Source organism: Plasmodium sp. gorilla clade G2, assembly GCF_900097015.1.
Source record: "Plasmodium sp. gorilla clade G2 genome assembly, chromosome: 13".
Lineage (NCBI taxonomy): Eukaryota > Apicomplexa > Aconoidasida > Haemosporida > Plasmodiidae > Plasmodium > Plasmodium adleri (nom. inval.).
In genome coordinates this window covers 737,301-763,496 of record NC_041705.1, presented here as the reverse complement: position 1 = coordinate 763,496, position 26,196 = coordinate 737,301, and the positions used below count along the sequence as shown (strand labels likewise).

The 26,196-nt window shown below is 18.1% G+C and overlaps 8 protein-coding genes across 8 annotated transcripts; 3 read left to right on the top strand and 5 right to left on the bottom strand.

Annotated features, from left to right (window-relative positions):
* Window positions 1-328: 328 nt before the first annotated feature.
* PADL01_1319600 (conserved Plasmodium protein, unknown function) lies at window positions 329-4,549 on the bottom strand (the record flags this gene model as incomplete). The annotated part of the gene is made up of 1 exon (XM_028683737.1): window positions 329-4,549. One exon carries the CDS (start codon window positions 4,547-4,549, stop codon window positions 329-331), a length of 4,221 nt encoding a protein of 1,406 aa, XP_028539885.1.
* A 1,259-nt stretch (window positions 4,550-5,808) lies between these two features.
* Window positions 5,809-7,059, bottom strand: PADL01_1319500 (ras-related protein Rab-11A; the record flags this gene model as incomplete). Its single annotated transcript, XM_028683735.1, has 5 exons — window positions 5,809-5,862; window positions 6,009-6,091; window positions 6,261-6,685; window positions 6,811-6,859; window positions 7,020-7,059. 5 exons carry the CDS (start codon window positions 7,057-7,059, stop codon window positions 5,809-5,811), a joined length of 651 nt encoding a protein of 216 aa, XP_028539884.1.
* A 1,830-nt stretch (window positions 7,060-8,889) lies between these two features.
* Window positions 8,890-10,304, bottom strand: PADL01_1319400 (SNARE protein, putative; the record flags this gene model as incomplete). The annotated part of the gene is made up of 6 exons (XM_028683734.1): window positions 8,890-8,976; window positions 9,089-9,151; window positions 9,248-9,303; window positions 9,382-9,648; window positions 9,883-9,997; window positions 10,257-10,304. 6 exons carry the CDS (start codon window positions 10,302-10,304, stop codon window positions 8,890-8,892), a joined length of 636 nt encoding a protein of 211 aa, XP_028539883.1.
* Window positions 10,305-11,224: 920 nt separating this feature from the next.
* PADL01_1319300 (type I signal peptidase) lies at window positions 11,225-12,325 on the top strand (the record flags this gene model as incomplete). The annotated part of the gene is made up of 1 exon (XM_028683733.1): window positions 11,225-12,325. The coding sequence occupies one exon, from the start codon at window positions 11,225-11,227 to the stop codon at window positions 12,323-12,325; it is 1,101 nt and encodes a 366-aa protein (XP_028539882.1).
* Window positions 12,326-13,059: 734 nt separating this feature from the next.
* PADL01_1319200 (conserved Plasmodium protein, unknown function) lies at window positions 13,060-15,216 on the top strand (the record flags this gene model as incomplete). The annotated part of the gene is made up of 1 exon (XM_028683732.1): window positions 13,060-15,216. One exon carries the CDS (start codon window positions 13,060-13,062, stop codon window positions 15,214-15,216), a length of 2,157 nt encoding a protein of 718 aa, XP_028539881.1.
* A 282-nt stretch (window positions 15,217-15,498) lies between these two features.
* Window positions 15,499-17,691, bottom strand: PADL01_1319100 (TBC domain protein, putative; the record flags this gene model as incomplete). The annotated part of the gene is made up of 1 exon (XM_028683731.1): window positions 15,499-17,691. The coding sequence occupies one exon, from the start codon at window positions 17,689-17,691 to the stop codon at window positions 15,499-15,501; it is 2,193 nt and encodes a 730-aa protein (XP_028539880.1).
* Window positions 17,692-18,874: 1,183 nt separating this feature from the next.
* Window positions 18,875-19,934, top strand: PADL01_1319000 (ATP-dependent Clp protease adaptor protein ClpS, putative; the record flags this gene model as incomplete). Its single annotated transcript, XM_028683730.1, has 5 exons — window positions 18,875-19,048; window positions 19,226-19,293; window positions 19,417-19,536; window positions 19,621-19,766; window positions 19,864-19,934. The coding sequence occupies 5 exons, from the start codon at window positions 18,875-18,877 to the stop codon at window positions 19,932-19,934; spliced, it is 579 nt and encodes a 192-aa protein (XP_028539879.1).
* A 775-nt stretch (window positions 19,935-20,709) lies between these two features.
* On the bottom strand, window positions 20,710-24,534 carry PADL01_1318900 (rhoptry protein 2, putative; the record flags this gene model as incomplete). Its single annotated transcript, XM_028683729.1, has 1 exon — window positions 20,710-24,534. The coding sequence occupies one exon, from the start codon at window positions 24,532-24,534 to the stop codon at window positions 20,710-20,712; it is 3,825 nt and encodes a 1,274-aa protein (XP_028539878.1).
* Between the last annotated feature and the right edge of the window lie 1,662 nt (window positions 24,535-26,196).

The window sequence follows — 26,196 nt, the reverse complement described above, 5'->3', positions numbered from 1 at the left end:
TATTTAAATATATATATATTATAAATATATGCTTTTTACATATATAAATATATAAAATAAATATTAAATACCCATACACAACCCATATGATTTTTCATATCATTACAAAATATAAAAAATGATAAATGTAAAACAAAAAGAAGAAAAAAAAAAAAATGACCTTTTGCTTAAATTTTTTGATTTATATAATTTGAGAAGTATACTATATATTGCATGTTAACTTAAAAAGGAAAAAACCAAACAGAAAAAAATAAAAATAAAAAGATATATTTATATATATATATATATATATATGTATATATTTTATTTATTTATTTATGTTTATTTATCATTTTGGTGGTCTTTTGGCTAACATAGCTTTAGGTTTTTTTGCTTGTGGTGCCTTTCTTTTAAAATTAATTCTAAAAAAGTCCATTAAGGAACTTCTTCTTTTGATCAAGCTGATTGCTTCTGGACATGTATGTCCAAATGTTATTGAAGGGAAAGAAATATTATCCTCATAATCTATGGCAGCTGGAATGAATGAAGCTAATTTTAGAGTAACCATCCACTTATTAAAATTGATAATATTTGCGAGTTTGATAGTTTTAATTTGATTTGCATTTCTATTTACTTGACTTTTAATAAGAAAAGAAATAGAAAAATTATTTTTATCTATTTTGACCATACAATTTTTTCTGTCTAATAAAAGTTCTGGTTTTAAATTATATTTATCTTTATGTATAGCAATAATATTTTTTTTACATAAAATAAATGGTTTTTTAATTTTTTGTGTTTTTTTTTGGTTTAACATATGAAAATTACTTTTGAGTATATCTTCTTTAATTTTTAAATAATCTCTTGCTAATGACATGGTTATATCATATCGTTGTTCATATATTGTATCTCTTTGTAGATAGATTCTGATTTTTCTCAATTCAGGCATTAATACTAATTCTATTTTTTCTTTATCAAATGAAAATAAGGGTTTAATAAATTTATCATTTGGATATATATTTACACAATTATTTTCTACTTTGACTAGATTTTTAACATAATAATTATCAAATATATTTATAGAAAAAATATGTTTTTTTAAATTCATATATGTATTACTCATATGTTCTCCTTTTAAGAATCCACCAAAACATAATGCAGTTTTCCATCTATTAAATTCTGTTTTATTTAAACAATCTAATACAATACGTTCACTGGAATCTTTAGAGGTATCTTTAATTATAATTTCTCCATTTTGTTCATTAGCTTGAACATCACAGAAATCACATGTAAATTTTATTATAGGTACAGAACTTTCATTTCCATAATGTTTATAAATTGATAACATTCCTTTTTCAATAACAACCACTTGATTATTTTCTATGATTTTATCTTTTATCATACCTTTCTTACTTAATTGACTTGCACTTTTTCCATCTAATGAACTTATTACAGAAGTATTTTCTTCTTTTTGTGATGATGTTTGATTTTTTATTTTTTCATATGCACTAATGCTTGTTATATTAAAATTATGTTTACGTAATTCAGATACTAATTGGTCATATTTCTCTTTTTTAGGATAATCAAAAATATATGTATCTGCATTCCTATTTTCTTTATTTTTCATAAATGTTAATTCTTTTAATTCATCATTTCGTATAACAATCAGATCATTCGTTTCAAATCTGAAAGCATTTTCTTCATTGACATTACTTAAATCGTTTTTAAAACCTTTACCATTTTTAGATATATAAAGAACATTATCCTTTATAAAAAAGTTATCTCCTTCATTATCGTCTGAAATATTACTTACATTTGATGTAGATTCATTTCTTCTACTATCACTAATATGATTACTTTGATTAAATGAAGAAAGGTCTTTGCTTGATCGTTGATTATCTTTATCCTTTTCATATATATTAGAACTTTTGTTATCATAAATATCTTTACTATTATGATGATAATCATCATTATCAGATTTTATTCCTTCAACATTTCTATTAGATGTATGTGAAGACATACGTGAGTCTTTAATTCTTTCGTTATCTATATTTCCATGATTACTAATTTGATCATTTATATTCTTTTCATTATATGTATTATTCCATTTCATTTTATATAAAATATTATATAAAATATTATTTTCATCTTTACTTTGTGCTATCACAATATGTTGATCTTTAAAATCGTTAAAATAAAGAATGAATTTCCCATTTTTATATTTCATATAATATTTATCACATTTAAAAAAATATTTATTATCATCTTCTACAAAATTTGTAAATAATAAAATATTATCTTTTATATATGCTTTTAATAATATATTATTGCTTAAATAAGGTACATTATTTCCATTTTTATCAACACCATTTGGAGTAAAGATATTTACTCTTATTAGATTTGTTGTATTATCTAATTGATTGATAGATAAATAATCTTCATCTTCATCTTCATCTTCGTCTTTATCTTGGTAATTTATTTTATCTTTTCTTTTTTTATTACTAATTCTTTTCATTTGTTGATTTTGTATTGGATCATTTATATTTCTATAACCTATATTATTCAAAATATTATCATTTTGGTAGTCTCTCCTTTGCATAAAATTTTTCATATCTGTTTTAATAAAACCAGCATATTGTAAGGCATAAAACATTCGTATACATTTATCATAATTTTTTATAAATATATAATGTTTCTCTATCATGTTATTAAATGACATATACTCTAATTCATATATTTGGTTATTATATAAAATTTTTATATTTTTCAAATTTTCTATTCTTAATACATATTCTGGTTCATCATCACATTTATCATTATATATATACATTTGTTTACTTGTCACACCTATAAATCGTTCAGTATAATTAGAACGATTTAATAAAAATTTTCTTTCTTTTTCCAAATTCATTTTTTTATTTCTATGTTTATTTTTATCATATTTATGTATTAAATAACTATTATTATCTCCTCTAGAATATGTTTTCTTATTATTCATTTTGATGTTATCCTTGTCATAATAATTATCCTTATCATCATCATCATCATAATCATACTCATTATTCGTAGTAGTATTACTATTCATATTTATATTACTATTTGTATTACTTTCAGTATCTGAAGATGATGAATCTGTTCTCATTTTGTTCTTTTGAAAATTTGTCGAATAATCACTGTCATCCATATTTTCATCAGAATATTCATTTATTTCACTTTCACTAAGACTATTATTCTTAGGATAATTTTTATTTTTGATTTTTTCTTTTTTTCCGTTTTTCTTATTTAATTCGTTATCTAATTTGTTCCTTTCCTTTGTATTGTCCAATTTTGAATATTTTTTATTTTTTTTTTTATGATTTGATCTCTTAGAATTATTTCTTCTCCTGCCTGATGAGCTGTAAGTAAAATGACTATCAGATGAATTATCAAATGTATCCACTGATTGAGCGGTATCACTATTCGAATGATCAGTAGATATATTTATTTCATAGGTTGTTTTATTTATTGAAGAACTTTTACAATAATGTAAAAGGATTGATGAAAAGAAAAAGAAATTACTTTTATTATCATCTTTCAAATTTTTATCTTGTAAATTATTTAATACTTGTAATATTTTATTATATAAATTTTTTTGTTCTTGTGATTCAATAAAGTTTAATTTGGATACACCTTTTTTATCATTATTTTGAATTATATCTTTTTTATCTTGCTCTTCATTATTATCATAAATACTTTGTATGTCATCATCATATCTTTTTTCTTTATCATGATTTATCTTATTATGTATTGGACTTAATGTAGTTAATTTCTTTTTATTATTTTTTATAGTATTGATATATATTGATGATTCATCTTGTATATCTTTTATTTGAGGAGTATATTCTTTTTTGTTTGTTAATGTTGTTCTTATATTATATTCATTTTGTAAAGCTAATACTACAGGTGGCATTAATGTTTTTTCTCTATTCATACACGTAATAATTCTATATAATTTTTGAATTTCATTTTTTTGATTTTCATTTTGTTTTTTATAAATATTTAATTCACTTTCTATTTGAATTAAACATCTTTTAGTTATATTTAATTCTTCATTATTATTTTTGTATAAATTTAAAAACTTTTCATTTTCTTTTTCATTATGTATAACTTCTTGTTCTTTTAATTTTTCATTCTTTCGGTTCTCATATAAATCATTTCTTAATGTATTTATAGTATTTTTGAGATTATCCTTTTCTTCTAATAATAATTCATATTCATACTTTCGTTTTTTAATTAAATTTTTTAATTCTTCAAGAAGTGTATCTCTTTTAAGTATTTGTTTTTCTAAGAAATTCATTTTTTCTAAAAGTTCATTTTCTTTATTCATTTGCATACTTAAAATCATATCATTATCATTTCTTCTATTCAATTCTAATCTTAATGTTTTATTTTCTTCATCATTTTTAATTACATTTTTTTGTAACTCTTCACTGCTACTTCTTAATTCTTCTAACTTTTTTTCTAGTTCATTTATTTTATCCCTCTGACGGTCTATTATTAATTCTGCATATTCAAGAACGTTCCTTTCTTCCATTCTAATACTAAAAAATGAAAAAAATATAGAGAGAAAAAAACAAAACAACAAAAATGAGGAAAAACAAGAAAAATATGAAAAAAATAATACTAAATTGTATACACAATATATTATATATATATATTGCTATATATTTATATTGTGCACCCTTCTCTACTTATATATACATATTTTAAATTAATCCATTCAAGGAGAGAAACAAGTTGAAATAACACATTGGTTAAAAAAATATACACTACAACATATATATAAATATATATATATATATATATATATATATATGTATATAATTTTTTAATTTTTTTTTATTTTAATATATTTAAAGAAAAAATAAGTTATAAATTTTATAATATTATATACACATTTTATTAATAATGGACAATTATATTTTACACAAAAAAAAAAAAAAAATACAAATGCAGTGATATGCGTTTAAATAAATATAAATCACCCTTGGCATACAACATTATAATTAAACAAAAAAAATACAATAAAAAATATATGTAAATTGTTGTCTAATTAAAAAAAAAAAAAAAAAAAAAAAAAAAAAAAAAAAAAAAACATATATATATATGTACATGTTTATATTAATGGAATAAGAAAAATGCAAAAATGTGTAATATTTTTTTTCGGAATACCAAATATTTATGCATATATACAATTTTAAAACAAATCGAAATATAAAAGAATAATAAAAAAATATATATATATATTAACCATTAATCAATTTTATAAAATATATATATTCTATTACAGTATTTTATTTATTTATTTATTATTATTTTTTTTTAGAGTTATATAATATTTCTATTCAAATTTAATAAAACAACAAAAAAAAAAAAAAGAAAAAAAAAAGGAGAACCAATTTATATATAAAAAAAGAAAAAACATTTATTAAAACATTTAAATTAATAAGAATATATAGTTTTTATTTTTTTTTCTTCTTTTTTTTTTTAAATTTTTTTTTGCTTTTTTTTTTTTTTTATTTTAATTAGTTAAAAATTATTAGATGAAAACTATTTCAAAATAAAAAAATTATCACAATAACAAATATATTATAATTATAAAAAAAAAATATATATATATATATATATATTTATATATATAATAAATTAAATTAAGATAAACTAATATAATAATAATTCCTATAAATTATAATTTTTTCTGTTATTTATTTGAATTTAAAAAAAAAAAAAAAAAACATAAAATAAAAAAAAAAGGGGATATTTAATAAACATAAATAACAAGCACATATCTTATCAACAACATTTGTTTTTTTTTTTGGTTTCGTTTTTGTCATTATCATCATCCACCTATAGAAAGAATAATATAAAAAATATAATAAACATATATATATATTATAAAAACATGTGTACACATTTAAAAGAATACAATAGTTAATACATAAGCATATGGAGAAATATTTATGTATTATTTTAAAATTTATATATTTTATTACGTTAATTTTTTTCCCCCTTGGTTGTATGGATAAATTATCATCATTTTTTGTGGCTTGTTTTTTTTGTCTTACATTATAAATTTCTACAAAAAAAAAAAATACATACATATATATATATATATATACATACATATAATATTTAGATATTATTTAATTTTTATGTGCGAGGTGAGAAATATAAACAAGCTATATAAAATATTATAGTAAATAAATAAATATTTAATACTCGCCATTGTATATATATATACTAACCATTTAATAATTGATGAAAAGCTAGCTCTACATTAGTTGCCTCAAGAGCAGATGTTTCTATGAATGCGAGTTTTTCTTTTTTCGCATATTGTGTAGCATCATTATCATTAATAACACGTAAATGCTTTAAATCACTTTTATTACCAACTAATAAAATTACAATATTTGAATCTGCATTATCTCTTAATTCTTTTAACCATTTTTCAATATTTTCAAATGAATTTTTTTTTGTTATATCATATACTAATAATGCACCAACTGCCCCTCGATAATAAGCAGAGGTAATTGCTCTATATCTTTCTTGACCTGCTGTATCCCATATTTGGGCTTTTATAATTTTATTATTTTTTAATTGAATACTTTTCGTAGCAAATTCTACACCTATGGTGCTCTTGCTTTCTAAATTAAATTCGTCTCTTGTGAATCTAACAGAAAAAATATAAAAAATAAAACATAAGAGAATAATATAATATATATATATATATATATATAATGTGAATAACAATTTATATGTCTGAATTCTCATTTTTTTTGATTTTTCTTTTTATACCTTGAAAGTAGGTTTGATTTTCCTACTCCTGAATCGCCAATGAGAACGACTAAAAGAAAAAAATAATATAAAAATAAATATATATATATATATAATATATAAAAGTATCATATAAAAAAAAATATATATCTATATATGTATTTCCTTTTTGTACATAAAAAAATATATATAATAAACTTATTATATATTTTTTTTTTTCTTATTTTTACTTTTAAACAGGTAGTCATAATAATCTTCTTTCATTGCCATCTTGACATAAAAAAAATATTATTATATAATTATTTTATTATATATTTAATTATTATTAAAAAAAAAAAAAAAAAGACTTAAAAAATTGTGCAATATAATATATCTCTATTTGTAATGTAATATGATGTTATATCTATAACTTCATATTATACTATCTTCTTTCTTATTTTGTACTTTTTATTTAATAAATAATTATACACTTTTACAAATATAATATATATATATATATAAAAAAAAAAAAAAAAAAAAAATACAGAAAAATTAAATAAATCTTTTTAGGTTAATACCAATATTATATTTATTATTATGTAAATTCAATATGCTGTATTATCATTTTTTTATATTTTTCATTCTTCATGTTTTATTATTTTTTTTTTTTTTTATTTTTATTTCATCTCATCTTTTTAAATTAATTCATTTATATATATAACATATCATATTCATTCTTTCTTTTTCGTTTTTTTCCTTTTTTTCTTATTTTTTTAAAGTTTCATTTTTTCTATCTTCTTATTAGCCTAATGAAGAAGAAAAATATAAATTATATATAAAATAAAAATATAATATAAAAAATATATATAATATATTATATATTTTTTATGTGTTTATACTAGAGAATAAATTAATATAATATACAGATTATATATAATACTATATATATATAATACTATATATATATAATATATGTATATATATAATATTATATTAAATTTTATAATATTGGTATAAATTTTGACATTTCAGCTTTCTAATATTAATTAATTCTCATTCTTACGCTTTCTATTGTAGTAATATATAAAAATAATAATATATTATTTTATATATATATATATATATATATATATATATATTATATTATATGTATAAAAATATATACACGTGTATGCAAAATATATATATATATTTATATATATAATAGGTATAATTTTTTTTTTTTTCTTACATTCAAAAAGGGTTTCAAAATTGAACAGATATATTTATATTTACATATATATATTTTTTATATATAATTTCATATATAAGAAATAGAAATTTTTCTTTTTTTTTTTCTTTTTTTTTTTTTTTTTCCTTTTTTTCTTCTTTATGAAATTATAAATATTTTAAAATTATAATATAACATTTTTATTTATATATATTTTATTTAAATTATATATAAAATTTAAAATATCATATTAAATCTTTAAAAAAAAAAAAAAAAACGCACACATTTTTACAATTCTACAACTTTACCTTTTTTTTTTTTTTAACACAAAAAATTTATTATACAATATTTTTTTTTTTTTTTTTAAATGTAAAAATGGAAATAATAAATTTTTACAAATAAAATAAAATGAAAAAAAAAAACAAAATAAAAATAAACTAAAATAATAAATACAATTTTTATATTGGAAATGTTACTTGGATTTCCTATAATTTGCCTTTTTTTTTTTTCTTTTTTCATTTTAATTATATATATATATGTAGATAAAGGTTAAGAAAATTACATATGGATATATAAAATCAAAAAAATTCTCAAATATGTAATAAAACAAAATTATAGTAGAAGAATAATATAAGGTATATTTAAGAATATTTTATAAAACATAAATGAATATAAATATTGTTTGATGAATATTAAAATGGACTAAACAATTATAACAAGAATTAAATATATATATATAAACAGATTAATAACAATATTAAAATAATTTTAAAAAAAGGAATTAATAAAAATTACAAAACATTGTTTTTATAAAGAGCCATTACAAAAAAAAAAAAAAAAAGAAAAAAGAAAGAATGAAAGAAAAAAAAGATATAACTAATAATGATTAAAAAAAATGTGTTATATTTCCACTACTTTTTCATAATCTCTTTCATCATTTTTTGTTGATCCCTGATCTTATCAATATTGTGTCCCATTTTTTCATTAACATTATTTAACTAAAATATAGACAATAAAAAAAAAAAAAAAAAAAAAAAAAAAAAAAAAAAACCATAAACATTATATATATATATATATGTATATTTAATATATCTTTTTTCCTATTTTTACCATTTTATTTTGTTCATTTATTGTATTCCCCATAACCAGAGCTCTCGTATGTAATTCATCCAGCTATAAACATGTAGAAAAATATATAATATTAAAAATATAAATAAATAAATAAATATATATATATATATATTAAGACACATAAATTTAAAAACTTGCCATCGAAGATAAAGTATTTAAATCATTCTCATATTTTTCATCAAATGTCCCTTTTCCTAATAAAAAATATAACATGAACATATATATATAAATATATAAATAAGTTAGAAATAATATTTTTATATTTTCCATACTTTGTGACGATGGTTTTGTATTTAGGGAATTCTTATAATTCTCATTATTTTTTTTATAATTATCATTAAAATTATTCTTTGTATTAAATTTAGCATTATTGATGGCAGCTTTTTTTGTTTTATTGTCTTCATTATTATTAAAACTATCTAACCCTAAAAAGGAATGAATATTTTTCCACCAATATTTTATACCTTGTAAATGATATTCTGTTTGTTTTAAATTTTCCTTAATGCTATCCGTCTCATTATTTATGTGTTTTATTTGTTCTAAAAAAAAAAAAAAAATTATATATATATATATATATATATATATTATTATGTACATAAGGGTATCTTTTATTTTATCTTTTAACATATATATTTTCATTTTGTCATATAAACATGCACTTTACATTTAAGCACATATTTATGCTCAATTTATTATTTCATTTATATATTCTTTCATTCATATTTAAAAATGAACCATTCCCCAAAAAAAAAATAAAAAAAAAATGAAATTACCTGTCTGACATTGCAATTCTTCTTCAGCTTTTTTTGATATTTCTTTGGCCTCATTGGCAGATCTTAATATTTCATTTAAACTCTCCTCACATTTTTTTTCAATTTCACTTATTTTCTAATAAGGCATAAAATAAATAAATATAAATATATATATATATATATATATATATATATGTAAGTGCTTGTAACTAGATTTATTAAAACAATATTATTATTATACATATTGAATCTATTTAATAATGTGTACGTTTATATAATCACATATTATATATATATATATATATATATATATCTTAGGCATATAGATCAAAATAATGTATATAATATTATATTAAATATATTCTCTTTTTTTTAAGTCATAAAAATATACTAACATTTCTTTTTAAATAGGTAGATTTATTATAAAAATTTTGTTCCTCCATAATATTAAAAATGTAATGTTTTATTTATTTATTTTATAATTAAAAGTTAAACATTTCTATTATATAAAAAATAATTTTTAAAAGTATTAATTAAAATCATTAAAGCATTAAAAAAATATAATTTTTCCACTTAATTTTTTTTTTTTTTTTTTAATTTTATTATAAAATTATTTAAAAACATATAAGGCATTGTATATGTTTTTATTTTTATTTTTATATTTATTTTTATATTTTTATATTTATTTATTTATTTATTATTATTTTTTTTTTGTTTATGATATATAAAAAAATATATAATAATTTTCTTTTTCTTTTTAAAACACATTTATAATTATGAAGAGTAGAAAAAAAGGAATAATAATATTACAACTATAAGTTTTTATGGGATGATAAAATAAGATAAAAGTAAATATATATATATATATATATATATTTATATATTATTCTTATATTGTTCTGTTTTTAAATATATGGATAATCACATATGTATTATATATACAATATATATATTATATGTAGTAATATTTTTATATGAATGAAATATGCTAATAATATTATTATAGACCCATTGTTTTATATTCACATTTTGAATAGTTATAATAATAATAAATTAATTTGTTTTTTTTTTTTTTTCCTATTTGAAAAATATAAATTATGTAGTGGCATCTATTTTTGATTAATGGGAAACTATATCTTATAAAGGGGAATATAACAAAGAATGATAAAAAAAAAAAAAAAAAAAAAGAAGAAAAATATAATATGATATAATATATATATATATATATATATATATATATATATATATATATATATATATATTTATTTATTTATTTATTTATTTATTTATTTATTTATTATGTTCTTTTATGTGATAATTTAGAAAGGTTAATTTTTACTTCGTATGTTGCTACAGAAATAATATGAATTTCCTTATACACAACAGTTTTAATAAACGTATTTGTTTTTTTTTAAGAAGAGAGTTATATTTGAAAAAAAAGAATTGTAATAAAGTAAGTTTTTTTAATTATTTTAATTCCAATGAGTGGAATAGATACGAGAAAAGGATAGGAAAAAAAAGTATAACATTAGATAATGATGCAATACCAAATAAATTGTATATAAAAAATAAAATATGGTGTAAAAAAAATGTATTAGTACTACCTTTGAAATATAAAAACAATAAACAATTTCAGAATTATACTATAAAAATATGGAAGGGAAATAAAAATGGTTATCATATTGGACTAAGGACCAAAAAATCAAGTAAAAAATATAGTAATAGTAATAATAATAATAATAATAATAATAATAATAATAATAATAGAAGAAAAAAGATAAACTTTTTTTCACACATTGAACAGATTAAGGATTTTTTAAGATTCACAAAAAAAATTGTGTTATGTTGTCTTGTAATATATGGTATAAATAATTATATATTTGATATGACACTTACTAGTGGATCTAGTATGTATCCTTTAATTAATAAAAATGGAGTTATATTATTTTATGTATGTGATTATTCTTTAAGATGGTTTAATAATTTAAAAAAAATATACTTATCTATATATATGAATATTTTATACAAATGTTATAATATTTTACAATTACATTTTGATTATGAATATACTTCTTATTTCTATGAAATTATTTACAACAAAATAAATAATTTAAAAAATAAGATAAAACAATGTCGTCATATATATAAACGAGGTGATGTTGTACTTCTAGTATCTCCTGTAAATGAAAAAAAAAGAGTGTGTAAGAGAATTATTGCCATAGAAAATGATAAATTGTTTATTGATAATTTTCATTCATATGTAGAAATACCTCAAAATAATATATGGGTAGAAGGAGATAACAAAATGGATTCTTATGATAGTAGAAATTATGGTTCAGTAAATGTGCAATTAATAATTGGTAAAGTATTCTTTTTATTAGACCCATTCAAAGAATTTGCATATGTTAATTCGGAAAGGCATTACAAGCCGGACCTCAAGAGATATTTACACATCTCAAATTGATATGGAAATAAACATAAATAAAAATAAATAAATATATATATATATATATATATATATATATATATATATATATATAAAGTAAAAATAAAATATATTTCTTCTTTTATGTTATGAAAAAAGAATGTGAATAATATATACCTTTGCAGTCATTTTGCATATTTTAAAGAACATGGATATATATATTTTGTGTGTGGTCTACCTTTATTTGTTTTAAGTCTATTCACGACTTGTGTGTTATCCTTAAAAAAAGAAAATATTAATTAAAAAAGTTGAATCCTTTATAAGTATATATATATATATATATATAAACAATATTTTATTTATAATTTTATGAGCATTCCTTTTTGAAGTTTTAATATATGTGGAAAAAAAAAAAAATATATATAATTCATGTAAAAAATAGATTATTATGTCCGTGCATGTTGTTAATATATTATTTAAATACAAATCAGAAAAAATAAAAAGTTCCTTATTAAATTATATAATATTATATTATTATTTTTTATTTTGTGTCAGAATATCATTATATATATATATATATATATATATATATTTATTTATTTAATATTTTTTTAAAAAAAATTTTATAATTTTCTTTTGTTTTTTTTACAAAAGGTAATGTCTTATTAATATGACAAACAATGAATATATAACACATATCACATATATGTATATTTTTATTTATTTTTTTTTTTTTTTTTGTGTTTATACCTTCATATAATGCATTTATCAAAATGAAGATGAAAAAAAGCGAAAAAAAATATTTTAAGGTAGCGGAAGAATCTCTTTCATCTAATTCTGATTACACAGATTGCAAATATGAAGAACTAAATAATATGTTAGAAGATATAAAGAAAAAATATAATCTTTTGTATCATGAAAAAAAGGGAATAAGAAGAGGAAAAGCGTGTGATTCTTTAAAAAGAAACGGTGATGATGAGAATTTTAAAACAAATGAACTTTATGATGATAGTAATAAAAATGATATAGGAAATATTTATGAAAAGAGTAATAATTCTTATTTAAGCTCAAAAGAATCATTATCGATATCAAATAATAATTCAATGATTTCTTCACATAGTAGGAATTTAACTAGTAATTATGATGAACCCATAGATGATATATCATTAAGTGAAGTATCATGTCTTAGTAAGGATGAAAAAGAAGATATTATAAACATTGGTAATATAAGATATAAGAAGAATGTTATATATCCTATAGATGAAAAAACAATATCAAAAGATAAGAATAATATATATTATAATTGTATAAGTATATTTTCTTTAAATACTTATTTATATAATGATATATTTAGATATAATCCTCATTTATTTGGATTTTATGAAAATTGCAGGAATAATGAGAATCGGTGTAAAAATATAGGAACTTTATGTACTCAATATAATTTAATATTTTTAAGATCTGTATATGGAAAATATCAAAAATATTTATTTGATAAATTAAAATATACTCATACTATAATGCTAGATAATATCCCTTGGTGTAATAATTTATTAAATGAAATATATTACACTGTTCAAAATTATTTATATGGAAATGGTGGTTTATATATTTGTTGGACTAAAATGTTATTTCGTTTGTCATATTATGATTTTATGTTTTTGTCATCAGATATTATATTTAAGAGGAAGGTTATAAAATTAATAAAATTAATTTATGATAATAAATATCATTTATATTTTTTCTCACTTGAATTTGATTTATATAGTACTCAAAATAAAATAAGTAACATTAAAGATTTAGTATTTTTTATGAAAAAAATATTTTGGAAAATATATATATTTTTTTTGTTTTACAAAAATCGCAAATTTTTAAAAAGAAGAAAAGAAAATACCAGAGGATATATAAAATATAAAGATGGAAATATAAAAAGTGAAAAAGAATTAAACGACAAAAATAATTATAATATAAATGATAATAATATAAATGATAATAATATATATAATAATATATATAATAATAATAATAATAATAATAATAATAATCTTTATGATAACAATATATTAAATGAGGAAAAAAAAAAAAATATATCTACCATGATTTTCAAAAACAGTTCCATATTTATTATTGGTACTTTTAATATTGATATATATGAAAATAAAGAATTATATGAGAATTTAATAACATTAAATAATCATGCTGTAATGAAAGACATGTTTTTTTATAAAAATATTCATTACAAATTACAAAGAACATATAATATTGTAGATCGCAAAAATAATACATTAGTTAATGGATTGAATTATTGTTTTGGTTTAACAGATAATATATTTCTAGTCAAATCATTTTTTCTAGATGAAAAAGATATATATGAATTAATGTCTTTATATAACCCTATAGATATAATAGTTGAAAAATTTAATAATTTCAAAAAAAACAAATCTATAGATAATTATATGATTCATAATATATTTAAATTTATAAATAAAAACGGAATATACTTAAAATTTCAAGAAGTATATAATTATGGTGTAGATATATTAACACAGAAAAAAGGAAAAGAATTTAGTGACCATTGGATATTGTCAGCTAAATTTGATATTAAAAATAAAAATAAAAATATCAATTTAAATATAGAAAACAAGTTATGTAACTTTCTATATAATGTCAATAAATATTTCATCTTAAACAAAAAATCTTATCATAAATATTGTCAATTCAAATATGTCACAAAAAGAAAAAGAAAAAAAAATAATCGTAAAAAGGTAATTATGAATAATACGGATCATATTCCTATAAAAATGGAAAAATATGATTATTCAAGAAAAATATGTATAATAAGTGATGAAAATATTAATACTATTAATCAAGTGGACACAAAATTATATCATATATTATTAAAATGTTTTGAAGAGGAATGCAATACATAGCACACATATGTAGAAATATATATATGTATCTGTTACCATGTCACTTTAAAAAAAAAATAAAGAAAAAATAAAACAAAATATATAAATAATATACAATTTTTATATATACATTTTTATCTCGGAATATATTTAAAATAATTTTACATATATTCCTTTTTGATATTCATTTTATTATTATTATTATTATATATATATATATATATATATATTTTTTTTTTTTTATCACAAAACAATAAAATATATAAAATATATAAGCAAACATCTTTGGTATTCCCTTTTTAATTATTCTTCATGGATATTTTCATCAAACCTTTTGGTCAGATCAATTTTCTTTTTAGTAATGTAATTTTTAATATTTTGAACAATAAATTTATTTTTTATATTAGTAATAAGGTTTGCTGTTCTATTTAATGTGCTATCATTTTGGTCTGATGGCGTTTGAATTTCATTTAATACTTCAAGAGAAGATTCATCATATTTAATATTTTGTAAAGCATTATTCCTTTTCTTTTGACTAATATATTCATTATATATATCGGTTATATTAATATTATTTTCGATATCTGAATTCATTAAATATTTTGCTTCATTTATTATCTCATATGGATCAAAAGGAGGAATATTTTGTAATAATTTTAGGTTCACGGTAAAATTACCACATAATAAATAATTTTTTAATTTACTACATATAACTAAACATATATATAAAATAAAATTTTCATTATTATTAATAATAAAATGATCATATAATATTATAGTATCAGCCATATCAAATTCTTGTGTTAATAATAACAATATCCATTTTAAGGCATAATATTGAGTTTCTATTTTTAAAATATATAATTTTTTCCATATTTCATATTCTTTTATTTTTAATAAAAGGGAAAACTTCTTTAACTTGCCATTAATACCATCATCTGTATTATCAAGACCTTCACAAAAAACATCTTTCTGTCTTTGCATTAATTCAAGAAAACAAAAAAAAGTATCTGCTTCTCCTTGTAAAGAACAATTACATAAAGGATCATTAAATATAATAAAATACAATGGGGCTAATATTTCATTCATACCCTGAACATATTTAACATAAGGATGAATTTTAGCATAGATAAATAAAATCCTGCATAACAAATCGTAATGTCTTTTTGGTTTTATTATATCACATACTTCTGAAAAAGTATGCCTATCATTTTTATAGACATTTTTATTTTTATATTGTTCAGGAAATAGGTTCTTGTTGCTTTGGGTTTCATCGTTTGATAAATTATTATGAAGATATGTACTTTTATCATTATTATCATATATATTTTTATCATTATTATTATATATATGTTTATCATTATTATTATATATATGTTTATCGTTATTATCATATATATGTTTATCGTTATTATCATATATATGTTTATCATTATTATCATATATATGTTTATCATTATTATCATATATTTTTTTATCATTATTATCATATATATGTTTATGATTACTATCACATATATTTTTATCATTATTATCATATATATGTTTATCATTACTATCACATATATTTTTATCCTTATCAACACATTTACTTTTATTATCACTGGAATTTTCTTTTTTGTCATTTTTTAATTGACTCCTCTCCACTTTTTTATCATGAGTATTATTTTTGTTATCTATTATTTTATTATAAAACTTAATTGTTTCATTATTATTAAAATTATTCACATTGTTTATATTTACTAAGTAAGGAATATGTTCTCCTTCTGTATCTTCCAAATTATTTTTTTTTTTTTCTTTTTGTTCTTCTTCATCAAATGTTTCAGTACTAATTAAACTGTTTAATATTTTTATATTACTGTTAATAGTTTGTTGTGGATTTAAATTAAAAAAGGAAAGTTCTGGTCGAGTTCTAAAGGTGTCTTTATTTATTTGACTGAACAATTCAGAATGTAACCAGTTATCTTCTGAACATTCATCATCCATACTTGAATAATTTTCATCCTCTAAATAATCCATGTGTTTATTATTATTTTCATTTTGTAATTTTAATAATGAATCATCTTTATTATAATATGTTTTGTTTCTATGAATATTGTATTCAATATATTCATCCTTTATATTTTTATCCTTTGTTTTATTTTCTTTTTCTTTAACAAATTCCTTTTTCTTATTATCTACACAAGAATAATAAGGATTAATGACAAACGATTTTATATATTCCTCGTATAATTTTTTTTTTTCAATTAATTCTGTATTCCATTTATTTGAATCTAAGCTTAAATGCTTTAAAGCTAATTTCCAACACATGGAACGGACACCTGGGTTGATATCCAAGATATTCCTTTCAAAAAGATATTTTAAATCGTTTTCATTTATTATTGGCTTTTCAAATATATTAATACATGTCTTTATTTGTTCATCAAATTTTGATATCTTTTCATTCTTTTTTTTAAAAATAAGTAAATAGCTTAAAAATTCAAGTTTGTATTCCATTCTTTCAATGATGACCAGCCATTTAATAATTTGTGTGGAAAAAAAAAAAAAAAAAAAAAAAAAAAAAAAAAAATTAAATATTAATATGTATAAATGGGACAATAATACAAACACTTCAAAAACTATTTTATAAAAATTATTAATTACACAAAAAAAAAATAATAAAATGAAATAAAGGAGAACATATTATATGACATGGAAACGGAAGAAACTTTTGTATTTCCTTATTTTGCGTTTATGAGATAAATATAGAAGAGTGAAAAATTTTTTAATTATTTAATATCACAAAAAAAATTAACACATAAATTAAAATGTAATATATATATATATATATATATATATATATGTAATATTATAAGCCCTTCTGGTAAGGCATATTATACCTTCTTTCATAAATTTAGGCTTAATTATTATTTTTATGAATATATTTGAAAATTATCATAAATCATTGCTTGATAATAAATTTCTTTTTTTTTTTTTAACCCTATATGGTGATATATATATATATATATATATTATAAAATTGGAGTAGATAAAAAAAAAAAAAAAAAAAATTGACAAAATTTTTTTTTCATGTAATGTATGTAATATATAATAGATATATGTGACATTATATTATATATATATATAATATTTATATCAAATTAAAAAAATAAATTTGATGGTTAAAAATATATATATATATATATATATATTAATATTTCCATAATAGTGATTAGATATATTATTTATGTGTAGCGTATGAAGAATAAATATTCTTTGTGTTATGATGGATATTACATATAAAAATAATACTTATATGTTAATATATTTTTTTTTGAAATATTATTGATCATCTTGTAATCAATTTATTATTATTATTACATATGGTTGGAAAGATTTTTAAAAATATGACATAAATGTAATTATTCATTTAATTTAAAATGTTACTAAAATACTTTTTCTAGGAAAATATAATTAAAAATGATTTATACATTTATATAAGAAATACTAGTTGATAATAATAATTTATTTATTATTCTTTTTGTTTTTGTGTGTGTGGTTCCTTTTTACTATTACTATTATTTATTTATCTATATATATATATATATATTTTTGTTTGTTTGATATTTTTTTTTTTTTTTTTTTTTTGTATGTTTATTTTAAGTTATATATTATCTAAAAGATATTAAATGGGTTAAAAATGTTTAAATATTTAAAACCCTTTTTTTTGTGTATTATATTACTATTATTACTTATATACAAATGTACACATTCATATAACATAAAAAATAAAAATTGTCCATTGAATTTTATGAATTCATGTGTTAGAATTAATAATGTTAATAAGAACACAAATATAAGTTTCCCAGGAGAGGTGTGCTATCAAAATGTTATATATATTCATATATATGTTATATGGTTTTTATATAATAGAGAAAACTTAACGACCCCTTCATATGATAAGCATCAAGTGTTTAATATATATAAATATTTATATATATATATATATATATATATTTTTTTTTTTTTTTTTTTTTTTTTGAAATGGTAGCTGCAAAAAAGACCAAGTCTTGTTTACTCCCAGAAGAATTTCAATCTTGAAAAAATAAAAAAATTAAGGTTAAGAGGATTTTTCTTTGAATCTTATAAAAAGAATAAAATAAATAAATATATACATATATATATATATATATATATATAACATTTATTTTGTTATATATTCTTTCATATAATTTTTTACAGAAATGTAATTAAGGAAATAAAAAAGGACAACATAAAAGAAGCGGATGAGCATGAAAAAAAAGAGAGAGAGAAGGAAACATCAGCGTGGAAAGTAATTCTATACAATGATGATATTCACAAGTAAAATACAAAATATAAAATATATAAATGTAAATATATAAATATATATATACATATATATATATTTTTTTTTACTCATTGTAGCTTTACCTATGTTACTGATGTTATTGTAAAGGTTGTTGGTCAAATAAGTAAAGCCAAAGCTCATACCATAACAGTTGAAGCTCATAGTACAGGTCAAGCTCTTATACTATCAACATGGAAATCAAAAGCAGAAAAATACTGTCAAGGTAATACACACATTATATATCAAATTATATATAATATATGCATATTTTCATATATTAATTTTCAATTTTTTTTTTTTTTTTTTTTTTGTATTTGTAGAACTACAACAAAACGGATTAACCGTCTCTATTATCCATGAAAGTCAATTAAAAGACAAACAAAAAAAATAATATTTAGAACATCTATTTTTAATTCTTTTATATAATATTTTTAAAATAATAATTATAATAAAATAAAAAAAAATAAAACAAGTATTGTTTTAAAAAAAATTAAGACTATGTAAAGAAATTATTGAATAATAAAAAAAAAAAAAAAAAAAATGAAATAAAGGTAAAAATACAATTAAAAGTAATAAATGAAATGACATATGAATGCTAATATATATAATATATATTAACAAATACAGGGAATCATGAAATTTATAAAAAAAAATTAATATTAGTAAATAAATAAATAAAAATGCAAAATATACATATAGATTAACATGGCATAATATATATGTATATGAAATAAATTATAAAAGCATATAAAACAGTAACAATATATTATAATAAGATTAAAAAAAAAAAAAAAAAAAAAAAAAAAAAAAAAATCCTTTAACATATATATATATGTGTGTGTGCCATATTTGTAATATAGTTATCTACATATGTACAAATGATGCATATGCAAAACAAGGTTATTACAAATTTACTACAAAAAACAAACGAACGAATTTAAATAAGGATATAAAATAAAACATATATATTATATATATATATATATATATCCTATATGTGTATTATGAATTTTTTTGAAAAAAATGGCTTTGTATATATATTTTTATGTTATGATAATGCCATTTTTATGCTAACAAAAGGTTTTATTTTTTTAATTTACAAAATTCAAATTTTTTTTTTTTTTTTTAATTTTTTATTATTTTTTTTTTAATTTTTCTTTTTTTTTTTATGTTTTATTTGGAAATTTCATATATTGTACCAACATGTGACCAATAAATTCATGTGAATATGCAACAGGACAAAATAATTCCTTCTTATTATTTATATTTTTCTCATTGTAACTTGGTGGTAACAATAAGTTGGAATCCTGAACATGTATTGCTCTTTTCCAGTATTCACTTGATGTGACCCATGAAACATAAAAGACCGAATTTTTTAAAATAAATAAAATAATATCATCATAATCTGTATTTACACCATTTTCCTTTTTCATTTGTATATCATGTTCTAATGATATTATTGATTGTAAATAAAATGGTCTGGACAATCTTGTTAATTGTTCTGAGACTTTTATAAAATGTTCATTTAATAAATTAATATTATTATGTGGTTTATAAAATTGTTCATATATATATTTTTGATATCTACATGTTTTTTCATTATAACATGGTATCTCTTTTCGAACCTTTTTATGACAGTCACCTATTCTAGAACCATAGGTACATTCCTTAGGAAACATTTTATTTAACTCAATAAACATTGGATCATGCATAAATGAACACTCATACATTTTTTCTTTTTCTATATCTGAATAATTACCATTTAATATTATGTGATTATAATTATTTGTTGTACTAGTATTTTGTTTTATCATTTTTTTTTTCATTAATGGATAATATTCTGAACATCCTTTATATGTCCAATCATGACAATCAAATTTTAAATTATAAATTATATTTTTAACTTTCTTAGTCATTAATAATTGAAATTTTAGATCTACCCCTGGATAACTAACCAAATTATATCTATTTTTATATATACCTGATGTTATAATATTATTATCAACATTCATACCTGATGCTATATATTCTAGTTGTGCTACTAATCTTGTTTGACCATATATTTCGAAATTAGTTTGTTCATAATATGTTTTTCCTTGTTCTAAAATGGATGTATATCTTAAATATATATTCGTATATATATCAAATGCTGAATCAGCTAGCCAAACTGTTTTGAAACCATGTAAAGCACAAAAACCTATAGCTATATTAATTAGATATGTTGCTGATACTGGCAAAATGGTTTTTTTCGATTCATCTCCTAAATAACTTATAGCACATCTATATGGTTCTTGATCTTCAAATTCAATACCAATTAATCTAGTATGTTCTCTTAATGTATATAAATTAACATCAAATATATTTTGTATTGTTTTATTATCTTTGTTATTCATGTCTTTATTTTTAAATTTTCTTTCAGCATAATAATGATTATATTCTAATTGTGGAACAAAATATGCTTCACATAATACATCAGAAATCCATCTACCAGATACATGACGTATTGGCCATGTTCCTCTTTTTGAACATGCAAATTTAATATCAACTTTTGAAAATACATTTGGATCATTTTTATAATTCTTTTTTAATGTATTATAATGATTTAAATCATTTTTTTTATCAAATTTATTTATTTTTTTTTTTATTTCATAATAATATTTATAATAATCCTTTACTTTTGTTGGTACATCTTTTACAGTGAAATGTACATCTTTTCCAAACAAATCACTTTTAAGAAATTGATATCTTATTTCATCATCTGAATCGTTAAAAGATGGATGGATTTCATACACTTCTTGTAATTCTTTTAATGTATAAACTTCTTTTAAAGGATATACATCACCTACATTGGTTGGTATTTTGAATTTTTCAATATCAAAAACATAATCTTTATCTTGATAACGATGATAACGATGATAACGATGATCATCATCATCTTCTTCATCATCCTCATCATATAAATGTTCAAGTAATTTATTTTTATTAAAAAAATTATTATTTTTAAAAATATCTATAAAATTACCACCCTGTTGTTTATCATCTCCTAAAAAGTCGTCAAAAATTTTGAAAGCATCAAAATGATCATCATGATGATTATCTTCTTCATCATGATTTTCAGTGGAATTTTTATCTCCACCTTGTATATTATTATTATTATTATTGTTGTTGTTAATTCCATTGGTTGTAGCATCCTCATTATTGTTATTATTACTATTCATATTATTCATATTATTCACATTATTCACATCATTTGTACTACCCGATGTTGTGTCGTGAGAGAGCATTCTTTTATTATTTTTTTTAAAAAAGTCTACAATATATTTATTCGAATGAACATATTTTTTTCCATTGTACTCAATAAATGATGCTATTTTACATATATTGTCTTCTTCTATTTCACTTTTTAATATAAAAAAACTATAACTACCTAAATCTAATGAATGGAATGTATAATTATAGAATTCATATTCTATAACATCATCTGATGGTTTTAATATAGCTTCTTCATCGTCTAAACTTAATTCGGTTCTCCATTTTCCACTATGTATATAATCAAAATCAAAATTTTTATAAAATTCATCATTAGGTGTTATTTGATTCATGGTTGAAGATAATATTTCTTTATTTGATTTTGTTTTTTTATATTTTACTAAATAATAATTAGAAAAATACTTTACTAATATATCCCATATATGTTCATCATTCATAATTTTTCCTAAATCTAATGGATTACAATTATATACACAAGATAAATTATAATATATAAAATTTATCATAAAATTTTTAAAATATAAATCATAAATTCCATCTAATGATATGATTTTCTCAACACATTTATGAACAGATGCTATATTTGTACATATACTATTAATTAGATATATAAATATATTTGGATTGTTTTGCATAACATCTTTTTTATTTTCTGGTAAATATTTATAAAAATATTTTATGGTACCTTCATAATATTTCGATGTATATCTACTATAACATTGTACAATTCTTTCTATATATTTCACTTTATTTAATGTATTATATAATTCTACAAATTTTTTATTATATATACTATTATCTTTATTTAATCCTATCCAAGTAACATATGAGTTATTCTTATGACTGATAGTAAGAGAACTTGGTGATATGTATGAACCTAGAATATATTCGACATCAGTTAATTTAATATTATATAGAAGGTATTCATAGTTAGAATAATATATAGAAGTATTTTGTATATTAAAATTTAAAGAACTTAAACTATATGGTATTTTTTTATTAAAAGGATTAAATAATGGATGTATATTATCTGTAATAATAAATTGATTATGAAATCCTAATTTAGTACATAAACCTGATAATACTTTTAATAATGAATAATCATATTTATTCATAATTGTATGAACACTTGAATGGATTCTACATACTGAATCATCTATAATTTTTTTAGTTAAAGTTAAACCATTTATATCTTTTAAATTTAATAATATTGGTACATCATTTGAATGTTTTAATAAATCTTCAGAAACAGATAAATCAAAAGCAATATGATAAGTATCTAAATAATTTTTTACAGAATTACTTTTTATACATTTAATTATTTCACGTTTATTACTATATAAAAAATGAGCACACACAAATTCTAAATTAACTAACTCTTTTCCAACAGATAAACCATTTATTTTTATATGTGGAGTTTCATATTTATGACTACATATATTATTAAAAACATATTTATCTAATATAGATGTTTTTTCTGTACATAATGATTTTAATTTTAATAACCAAAATGATTTTACTGAATTAAAACTTTCTAAACTTTCACAATAGTTACTATATTTTACACTTTCTTCAATATCCCTTACACCATTATATTTGTCATATACATCTGATAATTTTGGTGCATCAAAAGAAAAATCACATTCATTATAATTAATAAATGTGCTATATATGTTTGATAAGTTAATAAAAAAGTAAACACCAATTAAATAATATCTCATACATCTATCATATATCATGTTGAACAAAAAAAAAAAAAATAATAAATAAAAAATTAATCATACATAGGAAAATAAACACATAAATAAAAAAAAATATATATTATATATATATATATATATATCAATTAAGTGCACTTTTCTCTTTTTTAAAAGAAAACAAATTATGCATATAACAAAATAGATTAGATTATTTTATTATATATATATATATATATATTGCCATCATTTTATTATTACATAAATATATTATACATATAATATATTTTTTATTCATTTAAAATGATATAAAAAACTTTCTTAAAATGAAAAATTTTATCATTCCTTCTTCTTTTGTTTATTTTATAATTCACCCCCCAAATACAATTTAAAATCACAAACAAACAAAAAAATAAAAATAAAACAAACTAAACAGAATAAAACATCAAGGGGTGTACAAAAAACATGACAAGGGAAATAAAAAAAAAAAAAAAAAAAAAAAGAAAAAGAAAAAAAAAATTTATAACATAAAATTTCTCAAAATATAAAAGAAAAAAAAAAAAAAAAAAAAAAAAAAATTATAAATGGAAAATAAAATAAAATAAAATGTAACGTATAAAAATATATATACATATATATTATTATATTTGTACATATAAATTATAATATCAAAAAATGTTCAAGGGATTTGTTTGTTTCTTTGTTTTTTTTTTTCTTTTTCATCTTTTTTTTTTTTTTTTTTTTTTTTTTTTTTTTACTTTTCTATCTACTCATGTGGGATTTATATAAATATATTATTTTTTTTATTTCTTTATTAAAAAAAAATATATTATTATATATATATATATATATATGTATATTATAAATTAATGGTTTAATTTTTTTTCTTTTTTAAATCGTAAAAATTGTACAATTCCATTTTGAACATATAAATATAAATAAGTTTGATGTATTCTTCATTTTTAATAAAAATATATAATACTATATTATATATATAAATTAATATTAATAATAATAATAAGAAGAATATAAACTAAATATTCATTTTTTTATAAAATGTTAAAAATTTGTAATATAATATTTTCATAATTTTATAAAAATATTATACAAATATATAAGTCATACCTTAAATGATAAGAACAAAAGAAAAATAAATAAATGGAAAAAAAAAAAAAATTTGTTTTATTATATATATATAATATATATAAATAAATTTATTTATTTTATATATATAATTTATCAGTAGAAGTATAAAAATATATATTTATATAAAAACAATTATTATATAAGGACAATATTATAATATAATATTTATTATTATATGTTATAAAAAAAATAAATAACATGCATATTATATTTTTCCTATAACTTATTTTTTAAAATGTTTGTATATTCCCAATGAAATAAATATAAATATGCATATATATAAAAATATATTATTATATATATATTATATATTTATAATATTCTTCTTTTTATTATTTCCTGCTCGTTATATATATATAAAACGAAAAATATATATATATTTTTATTTTTTTATAATAATTATATTTTTTAATATATATATATATATTATATATAATTATGAAAAAATAAAAATAATTTTAATATAAAAAATTATTTTATATCATTACTTTTTATTATATATATATATATATATATTAATATATTTATTATCATGTAAAA